Raw genomic sequence first — 18,519 nt, forward strand, 5'->3', positions numbered from 1 at the left:
ATGAGGCTTGTAATTTGATAAAGTCATACCACTAAGTCATGGGAGTTAATCAATCATGAGAGAGTTACCTTTCTCCAGATTGCTTTCCTTTTGTCTGGTTTGCTGCCAGGAGTCACCATGTCCCTGTGTCATTCTTTGTTTTGGACACACAAGTGTATCTCTTGCTCTAGTGAAATTTGGTTTACCAGAGAATAAATAACAAAAAAATTTTTAAAGCTGTGTGCTCTTGCTGCTCCTGGGAAATTTACTTGTACCTGTCCAAAAACCAAAACAAAACAACAAAACAAACAAACAGACAGCCTTGAACCAGACTTCCAGGCAGATCCAGGTTCCTTCTAAAAGTGCTAGTCCCAGAAGGCCTCGGTGGGAATTGAGATGGAGTCATGTGCAGCTTTTGGGATGATTATATGTTTTTAAGTCAGGAGAGTGTCTAGGTCTCTAATATCTAACAAAAACAATAAAAAAAAAAACTGCCACCATCCTTTGATTTAAAATATCTTCTACCATACATATATCCCAGCTCATCACTTCTAATCTGTCCTCCCCCTACATCCCTGGGCATGAGCACATTTAGCCAATTTCACTTAGCTTCGGTTTCCAGTGCTTTGCTCTTTATTTCCATCTGAGGTGTCATCAGAATGGCCTATGTTGTCTGTATTTCTGCTGCTGGCGACCATTTAGGTATAAAGATATTTCAGCCATTCTTCCCCAAATTCTCTCTGCTGCATCACAGCAGCTCTAACTGTTCCTGGGAATTCTAGATTTTTTTGTAGCTAATCCTTGAAGTTCTAGTCTCTACCCATTATCCTACTCCAAAGCCATTTCCATATTTCCAAGTATCTGAAATAACCATAGTCCCAGTTCTCATTATTTTCTGTCTTAGTCTGTTTCATGCTGCTATAAAAGAATACCAAAGACTGAATAACTTGTAGAGAACACAGATTTATTTATTACAGATCTGAAAACTAGGAAGCCTACCATCAAGGACCAATGAGGCCCACCCCTAGCCCCCATGCACACATCATTCCATGTTAAAAAAAAAAGTAGACAACTAGGGCTGGAGAGATGGATCATTGGTTAAGAACACTGGCTGCTCTTCCAGAAGACCCGGTTCAATTCCCAGGTCCCACCTGGCAGCTCACAACTGTCTGTAACTCCGGTTCTAGGGGATTCAACACCCTCACACAGACATACATGCAGGCAGAACACTAATACACATGAAATAAAAATAAAGTTTTTTTTTTTTAAATAGACAACTAAGAAGTGTTTGCTGTGAGAGACCAAACTCACAATTTAAAATGCTTTGTAACTTAATCTATTCGTGAAGGCGGAGCCTTCATGACTCACACAACTGCTTGTAGGCTTCACCTCTCTCCCTTGCTGTATTGGGGTTTAAGGCCCAACGAGTGAACTTTGAGAGATCTACTCAAACCATAGCAGCAAGCTTTGGTTCTGTACAATGATTGGTACCTGTAAACCACGTGTGAATTAAGTAATGACTGTAATCTTCACTCTAGGTAGTAGAGCTCAAGGATGGATACGTCCTAAGACGTTGTTTCTTCTAGTATGCTTGAACAGCTCATAAGTATAAATAAAAATTACACTGCTCTGAAGTAAGGCAGACAAAGTGATAAAGCATAGTTGCTACTTCGCCCTTGACATTGATCAGGGCGTTTCCACGATTTCCTTGTGAGACAGGCGCCCCCTAGTGAATAAGGAACTTAAATTGGCCTCCACCGTAGGAGAGAGGCATCCACGAAACTCTTGAGTAAAGCTGCTTTAACAATTTCACATTATATCAAATAAGCAAAGACCGTGAGGATTTGTGAGGTAAAGGTAAGTAAGAATCTGTTCTCCCTAAAAATACCCATGACTCCAAGACAATAGAGAGGCAGCATTCAATACTACAAGCAAATGAAAAACTAACAGTTGTGCTACCCAAAAAATAAATAAATAAATAAATAAATAAATAAATAAATAAATAAATAAATAAATAAAATGGGACTTGACTAGAATTCTTTATAGTTACTAGAATCATACCTAGGAATAGAGATAGGAGAAATTCATCAACCTGAGAAACAAGTTTGCCAAGCAGATTTGACAAATTAATAAATCATATATCGTTTGGTTGATTCAGAATAGAGCACTTAAAGAAGGCTATGGGTGGCCCCAGTTATACAACAAAGCCACGACTTTTCATTACCTTTTCTCTTTCTACTTAAATAACTCCTATTACACCCTGAAAGGTGTAAGCTATAACTTTGCAACCATAAATATTTACGACTTGCTATATAGAGCACTGAGTTAGGGCTCAGGTACTACTCACGTCAAACAGTGTCAGGCATTTGACTCAGTGACCTTTAAAATAAACACTCTAAGTCAGCAAGTGAAGAAAAGCACGTCTAATTAAAGAGCAGATGAAAGTGTTATTGGACCACTCACTAACCCTAACTATCAAAATAATATAGGGTTAAAAATTTTTATTTGGTTACTTTTCACAGGGATGCCTTTCTTCTTTCAAGTCAATTGCCCTTTGTCTCCTCAGCACCATTCTTTCAGATTGACCTGATGGTCTTCGGGTCCAAGCATACTTTTTAACCTAGTCTTACGGCGCCCCCGTCTCTAAACTACCGGCAGCCTAATACTTGGCACAATTACATCGCTTTGACCGGTCCGCGCGTGTTGAGTCTACTGTTCCAAGTACTTGCAAGGATTTAACTACCCGCTAGTGTTATTTATGGGATGACCCCAGATTGCTCGCCTTGGCCGCTGCAGAAGACAAATGACATTCCTTTAGAGCGAAGCCACCTGCATTTCCTGGTCTGGGCGACAAACACGTGCCAAAGGCGAAGACAGCAAAAAAGCACAAGTGAAATGGAGGTGAATGACAGGACCTGAAACGCCTCCCCTACTTCATCTTTGTCCACAAACTCCCCCCTCCCCCTTTTTTCCCCTCCCGGTCTCCCGCGTTGCATCCGGCGGAGCAGAGGTAACCGTGGGCAGGCGGGCAGGGAAGGAGGACACAGGCGCGGGGAGGTGGACTGGGCACGAGGTGTCCCCCTCCGGCGTTCCTGTGGGCCAGGTGGCGGCCGGGGGCAGGCCTTAGCGCGCCTGCGCAGGCCGGCCACCACTCGCGACCGCAGCATCCCCGCGCCCGGGGCGAGAGGAGGCACCGCCCCGCCCCGCGCGGCCACGTGATGCGGGCGAGGGGATTGGAGCTGCGGCAGCGCGCGGCGACAGAGAGGAGCAGCGCTGGGCGCTCGTGGCGGGTCCTCCTCCTCCTCCTCCTCCTCCGCCCTCCGGCTTCTTGTCTCGGCTGCTCGCCGCTGCTCGCCGCCCGCATCCCCATCCGCGGCGCGCCGGGAGGAGGAGGAGACGCCGCCTGCCAGCAGGGTCCTCGCCGCAGCCGCCCGCCGTCCCCCGGGGCCTCTCCTCTCGCCCGCTGCTCGCACCTCTCCGCGCCACGATGGGGCTGCTGGACTCGGAGCCCGGCAGCGTCCTGAACGCGGTGTCCACGGCTCTCAACGACACCGTGGAGTTCTACCGCTGGACCTGGTCCATCGCAGGTACAGGCGAGGGGCCTCACCCATCTTCGCTGGGTGCTCCGCTGGGCTGCCCACGACGCAGACGCCAGCCCCCGGCCTCAGCGCCCGGCAAGGCCCTGCGCCCCCTACCCGGCACCCTGAGGCTGTTGGGGGCGCCCGGGGTCCCCGCAGACACGGCGGCGTGGGCGCCTCGGTTGTGCACTGGTTAATGGGATGCCAACGTTAAGGCTCCCTCCTTCCTCCCCCTACACTCCCATCTCTTCAGCCCCGCGGATGCGAGAGCTGACTTACCAGATGCTGCCAATACAGCCAAAGAACCACCCCGCCCTGACGCCCGCAGTTCCCGAGCTCGCCTAGGACTTCTCTTAGGTTCTGGTAGTCCTTGTAGAGAGAGTGAGGCCTGGAGACGGAGGTCTCAGACCAGTACCTGTCTCTGCTACTTCATGAAGGCTTTGACAAAACACCCATATCTTCTTCCGTTTAGCTAACCTCTTTGTAGTAAAATTTGGACTAAAAAGTAAAATAGCATTATTTAGCTCCCCGAAGGACGTTAGTTTTTGGGTTTGTTTGTTTGTTTGTATTTGTTTTGTTTTTTGTTGTTGTTGCTCTCCAGTAGCAAATGTGGTCGGCGAGCGTCTGCGATGGCTTTGCGCAGTGCAGTGCCGTCAGGGGGAGGGGAGGGGAGGGGAGGGGAGGGGAGGGGAGGCAATCTTTGGGAAGGGGGTCTCCGCAGCAGCACCTAGAGGTTGGCCCCGAAGCCTGCGTAAGTACAGTAAGCTGAAACTTTCCCTTTAGCTGTTCAGTTTTCAGAGCAGGACCGTCGCGTAGTTTTCCTAGCAGAAGTAATTGTAACATTAATAAATGTTCACGGTTTACCGTTTCTTCGTTTCCTTTTTTTTTTTTTTTTTTTTTTTTTTTTGTTGTTGCTTTAAAAAGTTTTCAAAATCTTAAACATTACGTTTAAAGGATTCTAGGAGTGGATTTATGATTTAAACTTCTGTTGTGTGTTTGCAGCGTGGCCCTGTATTCTGGCAGGGGATGTTAACAATATAGGTTATGATAGCTGTCATCTTTAGAAGTGAAAAGTTTCTTCTCGTAGTCTTTGTTGCTAGGACAAACAAGACAGTGGGCTAAGGCATGAATAGAGTATGCTTTTTGAGGTATGTGCTGTGGACAAATGCTTGCTGGAGTTGTCTCTGTGTGAGATAAATGACTTTTTTTACACGTAGGTTTCATTGGTTTGTTTAGAAAACCTCGGTATGTCTCCTGAGATCACACATTTTGATGCCAGGAGAGGCAGTAGCTCCCAAGCAGGGCAGCTGGAGATGTGCTCGAGGCAGCTGCAATGGGACGGCTCCTCCTTGGGTTTGTCTTTAATGCTATCTCACTGATACCTGCAATGCCCAGGGAAGAAGCACCCTTCCCTTCATCTCTGTGATACCGCTCCGAACATTGCATCAGAGCTTCCCTTCCACAACTGTGCAGAACATCAGACAAGCTCGAGGGCAGGTGGTGGTGTGGTCGAGGCCTTCCAGCTGCTTTGCACCCAGAGCCACACCTAGGAGTTCTCAGTCCTGTCTCTCAGCTCCTTCCCATCCAAGCGAGTTCTCAGCTCCGCAGCCACAGAAAGAAAAGTGGAGAGCACAGCTAGAACATAGCTTCCTGTCGTGGTTCATCAGAAAAAGATCCTGAATGGAGTTGGAAGTTTTGTGTGTTCACTCATGTGAAAGCTTGCTCCTATGCTATCATGGGCCAAGTTTGAGAAATGAGTATACATAGGGACACTCAAGTGACCTCTTAGTAGCAGGTCAGTGGGAAGGTATTCATCCATGCTCTTGACTATCCACTTACGAAACCTGAGACTGCTTCCTTGCCTCTGTGATGAGCTGCCTTATGCAGGGAGAGCTGCTTCTTAACCCACTCCAGGCTGGGTGGCTGGAGCCTGTTTGGCCTTGCTGCAGCATTGTTCAAGTTTGTGTTTGTTTGTTTGTTTTTAATACACCTGGAGCTCCTGTGCTCACTCCCCTTATTGTGTGTGCTCCATGTTCCTTCTGGGAAGCGGGTCACACTGCTCCTCTTCAAAGAGCACTTACTTCTCCCATGGATATTGAAGGGGGGCTGCAGGGTAGAAAGGGAGGCTTATTCAATGATGTTGAAGAAAAGTGGGTGAGTCAGATGTTTGGAAAGAGGGAAATAAAAATGGGTGGGAGACAGAGGTACTCTTGAGAAATGTTGCAGAGTGTGATGAAAGGATGAAATTATTCAGGAAGAGCAAGCTGAGCTAGGCGCCATGCCCTGAGTGCCTCACTGTAGGTGTGCAGTGACTTCTCTTCTTTTTACTAGCTCCATGGGTTTTTCTCTCCTTGAAGTTCCTACATGAGCAAAGGAAAGTAATCCTATTTTGCATTCTTTTATTAAGAAGTCTACAGGTTTGTGGAGTATGTTTGACAACCTAAGACTTTTTTTTTTTTTTTTTTTTTTTTTTATTTTTTTTTTTTGCCTTAGAACAAATAGCTTCTGGAAAAATATAACTTTGAATTCTTCTATCACACAGTGCTATTTAATAAAACACAGCCAAAGGGAGAGCTACAAACCAGACTTTTCAACAGCATCCATAGCTAGCAAATAATGAATTTTTGTGCTCCCAGGAACAAGTCACTTTTATTGTATCACTTACACTTTTTATATAGAAATTTAAGATCTAAAAGACTGCACTTTTAGGAAAGAACAATGAAAATAAATTTGACTTTCCTAAACATTTAGATGCTTGCAACAAAGACGTTACTGTTGGTTATACCGGAGGAAAGCATCGGCTGATGAGAGACTTTATTTCAGTTGCTCATCTTGGGAGCTCCAGATGTCCCTGCGTTTGTTTCTTCTTGATTTTACTTCATATTTGTGAAAATGATTAGATTCAAAAAGTACAACTAATTAAACTCATATGTAAAAACTTAAATTGAAACATTCAACTTAATCTCCCTCCTCTGTTAAGGGCGACATTGTCCACTTTATCTGTTTCTGCCATTTTTCTTCTGGCTGCTTGGTTTCTTCATGGAACATGGATACATGCTTATGTGTCACTGAAGTTCGGACTGATCTAGCTTCATGAATTTGCTCTTGAAGAGGCAGAAGGAAAAAGGGAATGTGGTCAGTAGTGTAGGAGGGAGGGTGTCTCCTAAAAGATGAGGACAGACTTTAGAAGCCAGGCTTATGTTGTCACTGAACTTACATGGCTGTTTAGGCCAACATGTACTTGCCATGGGAAATAAAGGTCAGGGACAGAGACAATAGGTCACTAGGTTGACACTTATGAAGTCTAAGGGAGTCATTGCCATTCTGCCCCTCTTGAGATCCTTGTTTGAGGGCCCCAGGACAATTGGGATCCTTGTCTACTGTTATCTCAGTGTTCCCACCCTATGTGTCAGTCATGAGTGGTGAAAGCAGCCGAACCAACTGGCTCGGTTCTGATGATTTTTATTTATTTATTTATTTATTTATTTATTTATTTATTTATTTATTTATTTATTTAGCAATTTCCCACAGGCTGCTTAAGTCAGCAGTGAGGACAGTCAGAGAATGTTTGAGTTGGTAGGCTAGGGCGAAGGTGGCAGAGGCAAAGGGAGCAGGTGCCGACTGAACAAGGGAAACCAGGACTTCGAAAGGACCAGTGAGTCATCTGGACTTGCTGTGGGCAGGGATGCTTGATTCAGCCATAATAAGCTGGAGTCAGAGGAGGTTTATCCTATGGCTTCCCAGGCTGCAGGGGAGGAACACAGGCTTTTAAAATGTCGTACAGCATGTTGATATTCATTTTATTTGACACAGTTAATGTGCAGTTTTCATCTGTGCTAATTTCTAAAGTAGGCTTTATGTTTGGATTAGATGGGAGATATGCATATGTGAGAGAACACTTGTTCTCTCTCTCTCTCTCTCTCTCTCTCTCTCTCTCTCCTCTCTTTCTCAGCAAGGGTTAGGGTTTAAGGCAGGGTCTTGATGCATGAATCAGGCCAGCTCTGAACTCACCATGTAGCCAAGGCTTGCCTCATGATTTTTATGCTTTCATTTCCCAAGTACTGTGAATACAGGCTTGCACACTGGCATGAAAACAAAAGTGTGGAATATGTCCAGCTTCTAGACTCTCCCCTAGTCAGTGTTGTTACTGAAGTCTTGTCTCATACCCTCCGTGAAGCTTCTGTGAGGGCCAGACAACTTTAGGGGTTTTGGTATGTTGATAGTTTTCCTTTATCACTGTCCTACTTGAGACAGCACACACTTAAACTGAAATGCCTGATACTCCTGTGCATTCTCCATGCACAGCATGTAGCAGAACACCCCTCCTGGACAGATCCTAGCACAGTTCTTAGACTGGTGTCAGGACAGTTTTTTTTTGTGATTAGATTCTTTCATGTAGTGAGACAGATTTTAAGAATATAAAAGTCTTAGACGATGGCTTTGTGATCTTCTAAGGTACAAAGTTCTTGGTCATCCTTTCTAAAATTCAGTGTATTTTTAAGAGGTTTAATAATGTCACATGGCACTAGTACATATGTCATGTTAACATACCTCATAAATAATATGAATGATTTAACATAAGTGTGACTTTTCGTCTGAGCCCCTGCTCTTGCATTAAGCATATGTTTCTGTGAAGAGAGGTTATCTAATGAGGTATATCATTCCTCAATTTCCATGCCTGTGTTTTTTTTCCAGCTAGTACAACATTTTGTCTATAAATAAACCAAGGTTTTTCTGTATCAGAGTCTATAATTTAAAAATCATATGGGTCTTGACACTCAGAGAAGGCGGGAAAAACGTAGCTTCTAGAATCTGCTTCTGGATTAGCTTTCTAATGTGCTCAGGAGGTATTTCTCCACACACAGGCCTGTAGCTCTCGCCAGCTTGGGAATGTCCTTATCCCTGAGTGAAAAGAATGCTTGCCCACATCCCTTTCTCCTTTCAGCATTCTCGTGCTCATTTCCCTCCGTTTACCTCTCCAGACACCATATAACTCGGCTTCCCAAACCGTTGCCCACATGGGAGGCTGGAGCAGCTGTGGGTTCTGACATGGAACCTTGTTTTTAGCAATCACTTGCCTGTTAGCTTGTGCCATTTTTTTTTTAATGACTCTAGTCCTGAATGATATACACCATCCTCATGAGCTGCCCCTTCATTTTATGCTTTCTCATCAACATGCCCAAGAAAATGTCTCTCTTGCTCTTAACACAGTGGCAAGAGAGGACCCCCTTGTTTTAGCTTTGGTTTTCATCTTTGAGAGACAGTGTCAGTGATGTAGTCCAATCCTTGAGCTTGTGATTCTCCTGCCTCAGTTCCCACCACACCTGGCAATCTCACATAGTTTTGATTAGTGATATCTACTGGGAATAAAGTTTTAGATAACACTAAATTGCAGGCAGTGTGCCCTCTTCTCCACACTCTGTATGTGTGTGAGGAGGTGGGCATCAAACTTCAGGCCCTCACACATGCTAAGCAAGCACTCTACCATTGACTTTCACCCCCAGCCCTGCAGAAAGTTTTTTTTTAATTACTTTCATCAGTCATAATTTCAGTCGATGCCCACTAAATCTAATGAATCAACTATCAAATCATTTAGTAGCACACAGCAGAGATATACAGTCAGATAATTGTTCTTTTCTTCCCATTGCACATGCAGAAACATTTTGGTGTGGGAGTTAAGGGTAGCCTGAGATTCAGCTGATCCAGCTTCAGTCATGAGGCCACCGGTGCTGAGTGTAATGAGAGTTTGGACAAGCCTTTTCCCCCCAATGTCCTCAGCATTTTCACCTATAAATCTAGAGGACTGAATTAAGTAATACTCTTTTAGGATCTTCCTGGATCCAAAGTTGTATTATGTAGAGTTCAGGCTGGCCTTGAACTCAGAGAGATCCACTTGCCTCTGCCTCCTGAGGGTGGTGATTAAAAACATGTGTCAACATGCCCAGCTGGATCCATAGTTCTGTGTAAATGCTACTTTTCTGTTCTTTGAATAGAGAACAGTTTCAGAGACATATATGTCAGTTATTAATTTGAACTTTTTAAAAATTATTTCAGTGCTTTCCAAAACCTTTTCAGTACATCCGCATTAGTAAAAACAGTAGGTTTGTAATTAGTCATTTTTGCTTTGCCTTGCTTGTTCTGCCAGGTAGAGGAGTAGAGAAATAAAGGTCACCGGGCAACTGCCCGAAACAGCTCTGTGTGTGATGCCACATAACCACAGCTGTTTAAGTATCTCAGCATTGCACGAATAACCAAGTGAGCTAATTTGCCAAAACCAGGGCTAGTAACAGAAAAAAATATAAAGTGATCTCAATTGCATAGTAATTCTATCATGTGTGTGCAGCTTCTAAAGATGGCTTCTTATGTACTCTGGACAAGTTAACAGCATTTCTTTCTGTCTTTTTTCTTTTCTTTTTTTTTTAAGGATTTGATTTTTACTTGTGTATATGTGTGTCTCTGAGTGAGCATGTGTGCATGTATTCGTGTGTGTGTGTGTGTGTGTGTGTGTGTGTGTGTGTGTGTGTGTGTGTAAAAATATACTTTTGGCAGCCAGAAGGGGGCACCAGAGCCCTTGGAGCTGGAGTTACAGGTGGTTGTGACCTACCCACCCATCTAGGTGCTGGAAATCAACTTGGTTCCTATACAAGAGCAGCAAATCTGCCTAACCACTGCCATCCTTCAGGTCTCTCATTGCTACCTGTACCATATGAAAATTTAACTACAGAGTGCATGACATCTACTGTGAGATCCTCAATGTAATCTGTTTTTTTATCAAATTTTCATAGAACAATAACAAATATAAGCCAAAACTCATTATTATTAGCTTTATTTTTATTTTAGAAAAATACTTAATTTTCTATATCAATACTAAACCTTTCAAAGATATGTATTTTATATTTGATAATTTCCAAAAAAAATTGGAAGCATGGCTTAAACTATTTATAAAACTGCTAACATATGTATGTCTCACAGGAAGGGAAAAACAAAAGAAACTAAATGATTTTGATGTAAGTCTGTGCCTCGATGAATCACTATATTTATTTAAAAACTCTTCTGTCATTTTCCTAGAGAAGATTGCCATTGCTAAGCAAATATCTTAGTATGGTATTTTGTTTGTGATTGTGTTTCATTTATACCTTGGGATTTATAAGACGAAATTCATCAGTCCACTGAAGAAATCATTTTCTGTCTGATGAACTCAGACAAGCTTTTGCAATTCTGAGTTGGAACATTTGAAGGAGTCAGCATTTCTGTTTTCTTTTTTATTTATCAAATGCAAACTCAGGCACACATACGTGTATTAAAGCATTTCACATTGGTCATTCTGTGTTGATAGTTGCACTGTACCACAGCCAAGAGGTAGGAACAACTGAAATATACCAATGATGAATGAGCTACTGAATGCAGAATGTGGAGATAAAAGAATGTTTTTCTGTTTGGAAGGAAATTTTGGCACTATTTGTGGCTGACTCCAAGGGGCATTGAGTTCCAACACAAGAGAACAAAGATATGTCACCCCACTCACATGGGCTTGCTAAAGTAATTAATAGAAATAGAAATCAAAGCAATGTTTGCCAGGGCTGGAAAGGGACTGGGGGAATGGTGTTTGAGAGGTATGAAGTTTCCGTTTTGCAGTGAGAAACTAGCTGTGGAGATTGGCTGTATGACATTATGAGCATGCTTGCTAACACCAGCACGTATATGTAGCACAATTACCATGGTACATTTCATGTTTCACACCCAAGAAAATTCGTTGGGACACTTACAAGAACACAGTAAAACAAAAGAAGCAAGACATTAAAGAAGTGGAAAGGGTTCTGTGGAGGTGAGAGGTAGGGGCTAGAAAGGGAATGGGGAGACTGTGATTAAAGCATATCATATGCATGTATGAAAAACACAGAAATGAAACCATTATTATGTATAATTAATATAGGCTAATAAACAGGCAGGGTTCTACTTACTGTAAAAATTAATATAATGGCATTCTGAAACTTGGCCTTACTTCAATATTGGCTGGTAAAACAAATGCTTGTTTTTTGCCTAATGTAAAATAGCTTTATAAAGAGAAAATGGGGCGGGAGGGAGGGTTGACTGACTTAAAGAAGTGTCTGCTTGGCTAGCAAGCAGAGAGCAAGGAGGCAGAAAATTTTGGCTTTTCATTTTGCCGTAGCTTTACAGAAATACTAGAAGATAGGCCAGAAACATTTTATTTCCTTCTCTATGCTTACACGTCCCTGGGGCTCATAGAAATGAGGTAATGTGTTGTTTCGTTCCTAGCCTGATTGATGTTCGTGACATCATCACACCCGTCAAGAAAAAGGTCTTCATGGCCTCTTGCCCATGCAAGTTTTTAGTTTATCTTTTTTTCAGTGCCACCTTACCTATTTAGCATTACTAAATTTGTATTTCTGTAAGACACTAAATCTGACCTAAATCATAGTACTAACACGGGTAACAGAAAAGCAAATGACACTGTTAAGCTAGTCTATAAAATTAAACTAGTGGGCTGGAGGTGCTCAGCAGTAAAGAGCCTTGTTGCTCTTTCAGAGAGTTGAAGTTCAGTTCCTAGCACTTACATGGCAGCTCATAAACATCTGTGATTCCAGTTCCAGTGGCTCCAATGCCTGCTTCTGGTCTCTGTAGACACCAGGCATGTGTGCACTGTACAGACATATATGTAAGAAAAACATGCATACTTATTTTTTTAAACAGAAACTAAGAAGTATTTTCTTAGATAAATCTATATGCTTGACAGTACATATGGGACTATATATTTAAGATATAAAACATGTATCCTGAGATGAAGTTGTCTTCCATAAGGTAGAGTACATAGAACTGTTAAAAATTATGTTCAAAGTGATTACGAATTTATTTGCCAAATGGCGAGAGACAAGAGCTACCAACTACTGTTAACTAGTGAAAATTCAGGACGGGATAGTATTTTACCCAGTGAATATTTAGTTCATAGAACTGTTAAAGCCAAAGTGTCTCCTCCCCCACACGCATGGACCATGCATATGCAAATGCTGTAAGCCCTTTAGCAAGGTGGAAGCATCACTGTGATTTCCTTAAAGCTTTGAGATCACTGGCAACGCTCAGTGTTGCCTGGGCTGGTAGCCCCCAGACTCATCCAAGGCGAGCTCACAGAACAGGGAAAGGAGGGAACTGCTTGTCTGTCTTCTGGCCTTGACGTTCAAGATACACAGCATCATTTTTGTTTTCAGATCTCTCTGAGGACACAAATGCTTTTCCCACGGTATGTTTCCCTTTCTCTTAAACTGGCTTTAATGGACATGCTAGTTTTGAAACTATGGGTCAGACATCTCCGGCAAACCATAAAGTTCACTGCCATCCATGGAGTAGCTACTGCGGCAACTCAGGACTTTGTCAGGCTGCAGTTGTGCTTCTTGATCGATCCCTGTATATCCATTCTTCATAGTATCCCTTCAGGTTAGGTATTATTTAACTGTCTAGAGATGAAGAATGGCTTAGAGCCACACACCTAGAGTCTCAGAACCGGGATGGAAGGAAGATCCTTTTCCTATGATAGTTTCGTTTCTGTAAGGCAGCACTGCCTACCTATTCATTATCGCGACTACTGAGTGGTTGGTGGCTGCTTATTGAATGTCAGGCAATGCCAGTGCGTTGACCTTACCGTCACGTTTATTTAATACTTACGTTCTTCGGCTTGGGTGCCATTGTTATCCTCGTCTTCTCAGGGAGCAAACTGACTTTCCCCAGAGCTTATACATCAAAAACTTAACCCTCCCAAGTTAAAACTCAGGCTAAGCAGCCTTTGGCACGTATCTCACAGTGATCAGCTCGCCCTACAGTCTTTTGGTTTGTCCTTTGCAGCTTCTAAAGCCACTTTTTTTTTTTTTTGTCTGGATTCTGCAGGAAACTGCATGCTTTTCTCCTTTTCTCCCCTTAACTTTTACTATGATAGCTGTTTTAGACTCACAACCCAAATACTTTTCTCTCTGCGCTTTAGCTTTTTTCTCCATTTCCCCTCCCCCCTCATGTGACTGGTACACAACTGGGTTAGGAGGCCAGTCTGAAGTACTCTGAAGGTCACCTGCCCCCTCTGGTCACTAGATGATCTCTTCTTCCTAGCCTGCCAACTGCACTGACCTCCTGCTGCTTTCTCTGTCCCACTCTAGGTCTGTGTCTACCACTATGCTCTGTGAAAACCGATTTTCCCTCAGTGTTCATCCAAATGGTGCGTTTTCTCTCCCCACTCCTCAGGGCATTAAGAGTTAAAACAGAAGTTCCTCTTATGGAAGGAGAAGAGGTTCTGAGGATCCTCGGTCCCACCTCACCGCCCCGTGCGGAACCTGTCCTTGATTTCTTGAGTGCCTCTCAGATCCTTGTCCTCTTCTGTTCAAGTATTGAGAGCCCCTTCCTAGGTTCACCTCAGGATCTCTTATGTGGCTGACTTTGTACATTGAGAATCGTGTGTTAGGCCATACACTGGAAGAGGCCTTAAGGGGAGACTTTGTTCACTCTTCTTTACAAAGAGAAGATTGTTCATTAAGAGGTGGATGAAGACACAAAGCCTTCTTAAGGAAAAGACTCGAAATCAGCTTTTGGGGAAAATTTCAACATGACTGTGATTCTTTTTCTTTTCTTTCTTTTTTTTTTTATCACTGTGATTCTGTATAGTGAATGTAGCCTTTCTTTTTGTGTAAAGAGAAATGACAATCCACATCATCACTCAGAATATTAGCAGAAACAGATTTAATAAAAAGCAAAAACCAAAATCCAGGAGTTCAGCCAGGAGTGGTGGCACACACCTTTAATCCGGATGCTCAGCAGGCAGAGGCAGGCTGAGCTCTGTGAGCCTGAAGCCAGCCGGGTCCATACACTGAGCTCACTTACAGCTGTGTGTTTTAGTTCCCGGAGAAGGATGTAGTGTTTTTGAGAGTACCACTGAGGATGTAGTTCTGACATCAAGCAAACTCCCAAGGCTAGTCTGGTTAGTGGTCATTAGACTTGTGTTTTCCTTTTGATAATGGCAGATGACACAGATGTAGATGCTGTTAGAAGAAAAGAGAAAGTGGCTGGTTTCTCCAGGTAGAATCAACAACTAAATCTAACAAATCTGGGGCTGTGTTTTGGCAGGATGAGGATTCTGAGTTAATGCTCTGGGCTAAGGCGTGAGATTCTGTTTTCTGCCAGTCCCAGGTGATGGCATTTCACTGGTTTATGGACCACACTTTAATAGAAAAAGGAAGCGTAGTATTGCTACTTCCCTTTATGGTCTCACACTGTTCAATACGGTAGAAAAAGTAGAAGCATTAAATGAGCTGAAGTTATTACTTTGAAAAACAAATAATGGACCAGGCATGGAGGTGCATGGCTGTAACCCGATACTCCCTCCCTCTGCCCCTCTGAAGCTCTCTTTGTTGCTTATGCTATCCAGGTTGGCAGGGAATGTGTCATTTTCTTGCCTTAGCATCTTGATTAGCTGGGACTATGGGAGTGTGCCACACCCTAGGATCCAGTTCTTCTTGATGTAAGTCTTATCTTTTGCCCAAATATTTTGTGAGCCTTCCCAAGGCATCACCCATGACTCTTTCCTCCCTGCAATCCTGATGCCATCAATTCTAGGAATCTGGTCATTCTAAAAAGGTTTAATTTTTACCATTTTTTTTTTCTGGGCTGTGTGTGATAGTAGAATTTTGCTAGGAAAAAAAGAGTTCATTTTGGGTAGTGGAAATCCTGAGCTACAAGAAACAAACAAACACAAACAAAACAACTTCAGATCAGCCTTTCAGAGAAGAAGTAGACTATTAAGGTTTTCCAAGGATTCATTGTGATGACTTGTTTATAAGTTCACATTACCTGAACTACTTAAAAAACCACGGGATTACCAGTATTTTATTCTTTATTAACATTTGTTTTATGTTGCCTGTAAAAAAAGATTTTGAAAGTGGCCTTTCAGCATAATTTGAAAATTAAGCCAGCAAGGTCTGGAAGAATGGCTCATCAGATAAAGGGGCTTGCTGTGCAGGCCGGACAACCCGAGTTCAGTCCCCAGATCCTATGTATAAAGGTGGGAGGAGAGAACTGACTTCAGAGCATCATCCTCTGACCTTCACACACATGGCATGACGTGTGAAAAGGAAGGAGGGACTTTGTAGAATCCTTACAGGCTGGGAACACTTTAGTGCATTGAAGCTTCCCTTATCAAGCATTGAGGTAATGAGTTCTAAAGAAAGAAAGAAAAAGAAAGAAAGAAAGAAAGAAAGAAAGAGAAAGAAAGGAGGGAGGGAGGAAGGAAGGAAGGAAGGAAGGAAGGAAGGAAGGAAGGAAGGAAGGAAAGAAGGAAGGAAGGAAGGAAGGAAAAGAGAGGAAGGGATGGAGGGTTGCCACTATCTGACTCTTTTCTCTATCCCACCTCCGTGGCTGATTTGTTGCCATTTTGCCCTCTCTCCCTGTGTGACTCCAGGCATTTCATTTCAGTTCTTTCCCTCGCTGTCTGTGCACTTGCTTGTGACCTTAGTCTCTGATGTGATTCTCACGGTCAGTGGCTCCTCCCCCTATCTCCTGCCCTGGCAGTTCCTCTGCAGCCCCAGAGCCTCCTGCAGCCCTACCTCAGGACCACAAAGAGGGATGGACCTCAGACAGGGAAGTTGTCACACAGGGATGGACCTCACACACAGGGATGTTGTCATACAGGGATGGACCTCACACAGGGATAGACCTCACACACAGATGGACTTCTCACACAGGGATGGACCTCACACAGGGATGGACCTCACACAGGGATGGACCTCTCACAGCAATGGACCTCACACAGGGATGGACCTCACACAGGCATGGACCTCTCACAGGGGTGTTTAGCGTTTCCTGCTAACTTCCTGGACCTTCTCTTCTTGCTGGTATAGTCTACACTGTCCCGACTCTCCCACTGGGAAATATTCCTGGCCGGAAATAAGGCAGGAATCCCGACTTTTGCTTTCCCCTTTCCCTCCTTCCTCTATGATTGTCTCTGGATCTACAGAAGTTACCTTGGTGACTTTCCTGTTGTCTCCTGTCCGGAGCAATACTGGGAGCCCGGGATTCCATCACCTCATGCATGGTGGAGCCATGTCAGAATCCATGGAAGCAGTGTGAACACAGTTTCTCGGCCAGCTGCTGTGGTGTCAGTTCAGAGCATGGGGTGGGCCTGGGAATCAACACATTGAACAGCACTTGCTCCTTATGTCTCCAGTGGAGGGGGTCCTGACGTGGTGTCCATGCTTCCTGACAACTCCTTTCCCCTACAGTCGATATCCTTCATGGCTACCAGGGTCTTGTCAATCAACTGAGGCAGCTGTTGGTCAGTTTCTCTATTTCCATCCTCAGAAACCTACCTGTCTGCCTGGCGCACTTTTATTTATTGAGTAAAAGTTCAGATGTCTGTGGTTGAGCCGTATCTTGTCCATCTTCCTGTTCTGTTGCTCAACTTGGACTCTCATTCTGCAGCAAAGCAGATGAGTTTTCAGGGCTGCCCCTTTCTCCTATAAATGGTGAACTTTGGTAGGTCACTGGCCAAGTGATCTGCACCTCCACACACACACATGCACGCACGCACGCACGCACGCACACAAGAGCCACAAAGGTAGAGTTGTTTGGCTTCAGTGCTGTGTGACCACATTAAATCAGAGACAAAAATGTGTCAGTGGTATGTTCAAGAAAGCCCATTTGCTGGCTATGGTGGCAAACATCTTTAATTCTCGCACTGGGGAGGTAGAGACAGGTGGATCTCTGTGAGTTTAATGCCATCCTGCTCCACACAGGGAGGTCCAGACTAGCCAGGGACACACTGTGAGCCAGTGCCACAATAAATAAATAAATAAATAAATAAATAAATAAATAAATAAACAAACAAACAAACAAACAAATACTCATTTCAGATAGATATACCTCCTTTTGTTTTTATACAATTAACAAACATTTTGAAAACTTTGACAACGTGGTATGAGTTTTTAGTATAGGTAAAATTATGTGCTTATTGTCTGAACTGGCATCTTTAAACAGATTGGTTCAGCTCATCAGGAGCCTTATGAAGGAGTAAATGTGTTACAGATGAAAACCATCATAACCTTTAAGAATGAGGCATGATGACACAGGTCATTTCAAACCCAAGAAGTTGAGGTAAGAGAATCATGGGTTCCAGGCCAGTGAGACCTTGTCCCAAAGGGAATAAACAAAACAAAACAAAACAAAATGTACACACTCTTTTGAATTGACACATAAGAATATGGAGAATCCTAAGCCTCACAGAAAATGCATAGTCCCCAGAAATGACTGCAACACAGACCAACGTGCCAGTGGATTATGTCAACTACTCCTGGAGCTTGCTGCTGTTTCATTAAAGCTGGAGAATCCCTGAACTAGTGCACCCTCCCCACCCCTTATAGATGAAGGAAATGAAGGGGACTGTGTGTAGAGTCCTGTGCACTGTAGCAGGGCCAGTGCTGGAGCTGTCATTCACTGGCTGCTTCTGTATGCTACCTGTTATTTCCTCTTGTCCTCTGGTTTCCTAATTGTGTCTCAGCCTCCCTCAGTGTTTGATGCTGTAGAGCCCTCAGCTTCTCTCTTACATCTCCCTCTGCCTGGCCTTGATAATCCTCTCTTTGCTCAGTGAGAGAATGAGACTGTGTACCAGCACTGCAAGCTACACTTAGCAGGACATCCATAGTTCTAGCTACTGTTTGGGAGGCCTAGACCAGGAGTGTCACCTGAGCTAAAATGTTCAAGCCCAGGCCGGACAGCAGAGTGAGAACCCCTACTTTTCTGTCTCAAAAATTGAAGAAATACATTGTTTACTATTAATTTCTGGCAAATTCAAGAACCTGGTTTTCTTTTCCAGTTTTCTTTCTTTTGTATGTGTCTCTGTGCATAAGCTAATGTGTGTATATGTATTCGTGTGTGTGTGTGTGTGTGTGTGTGTGTGTGTGTGTGTGTGTGTGTG

General features: G+C 43.6%; 1 protein-coding gene across 1 annotated transcript in view; it reads left to right on the plus strand.

The window, feature by feature from the left end:
* Positions 1–3,159: 3,159 nt before the first annotated feature.
* Elovl4 (ELOVL fatty acid elongase 4) overlaps positions 3,160–18,519 on the plus strand; it is a 29,896-nt gene continuing 14,536 nt past the window's right edge. Inside the window, exon 1 of the mRNA XM_055602504.1 lies at positions 3,160–3,566. Within this exon, the coding sequence (XP_055458479.1) occupies positions 3,467–3,566 (100 nt within the window). The 5' untranslated portion in view covers positions 3,160–3,466. The remainder of the gene's footprint in view (positions 3,567–18,519) is intronic.

Source organism: Psammomys obesus, unplaced genomic scaffold, assembly GCF_907164565.1.
Source record: "Psammomys obesus unplaced genomic scaffold, mPsaObe1.curated_primary_1811, whole genome shotgun sequence".
NCBI lineage: Eukaryota > Metazoa > Chordata > Mammalia > Rodentia > Muridae > Psammomys > Psammomys obesus.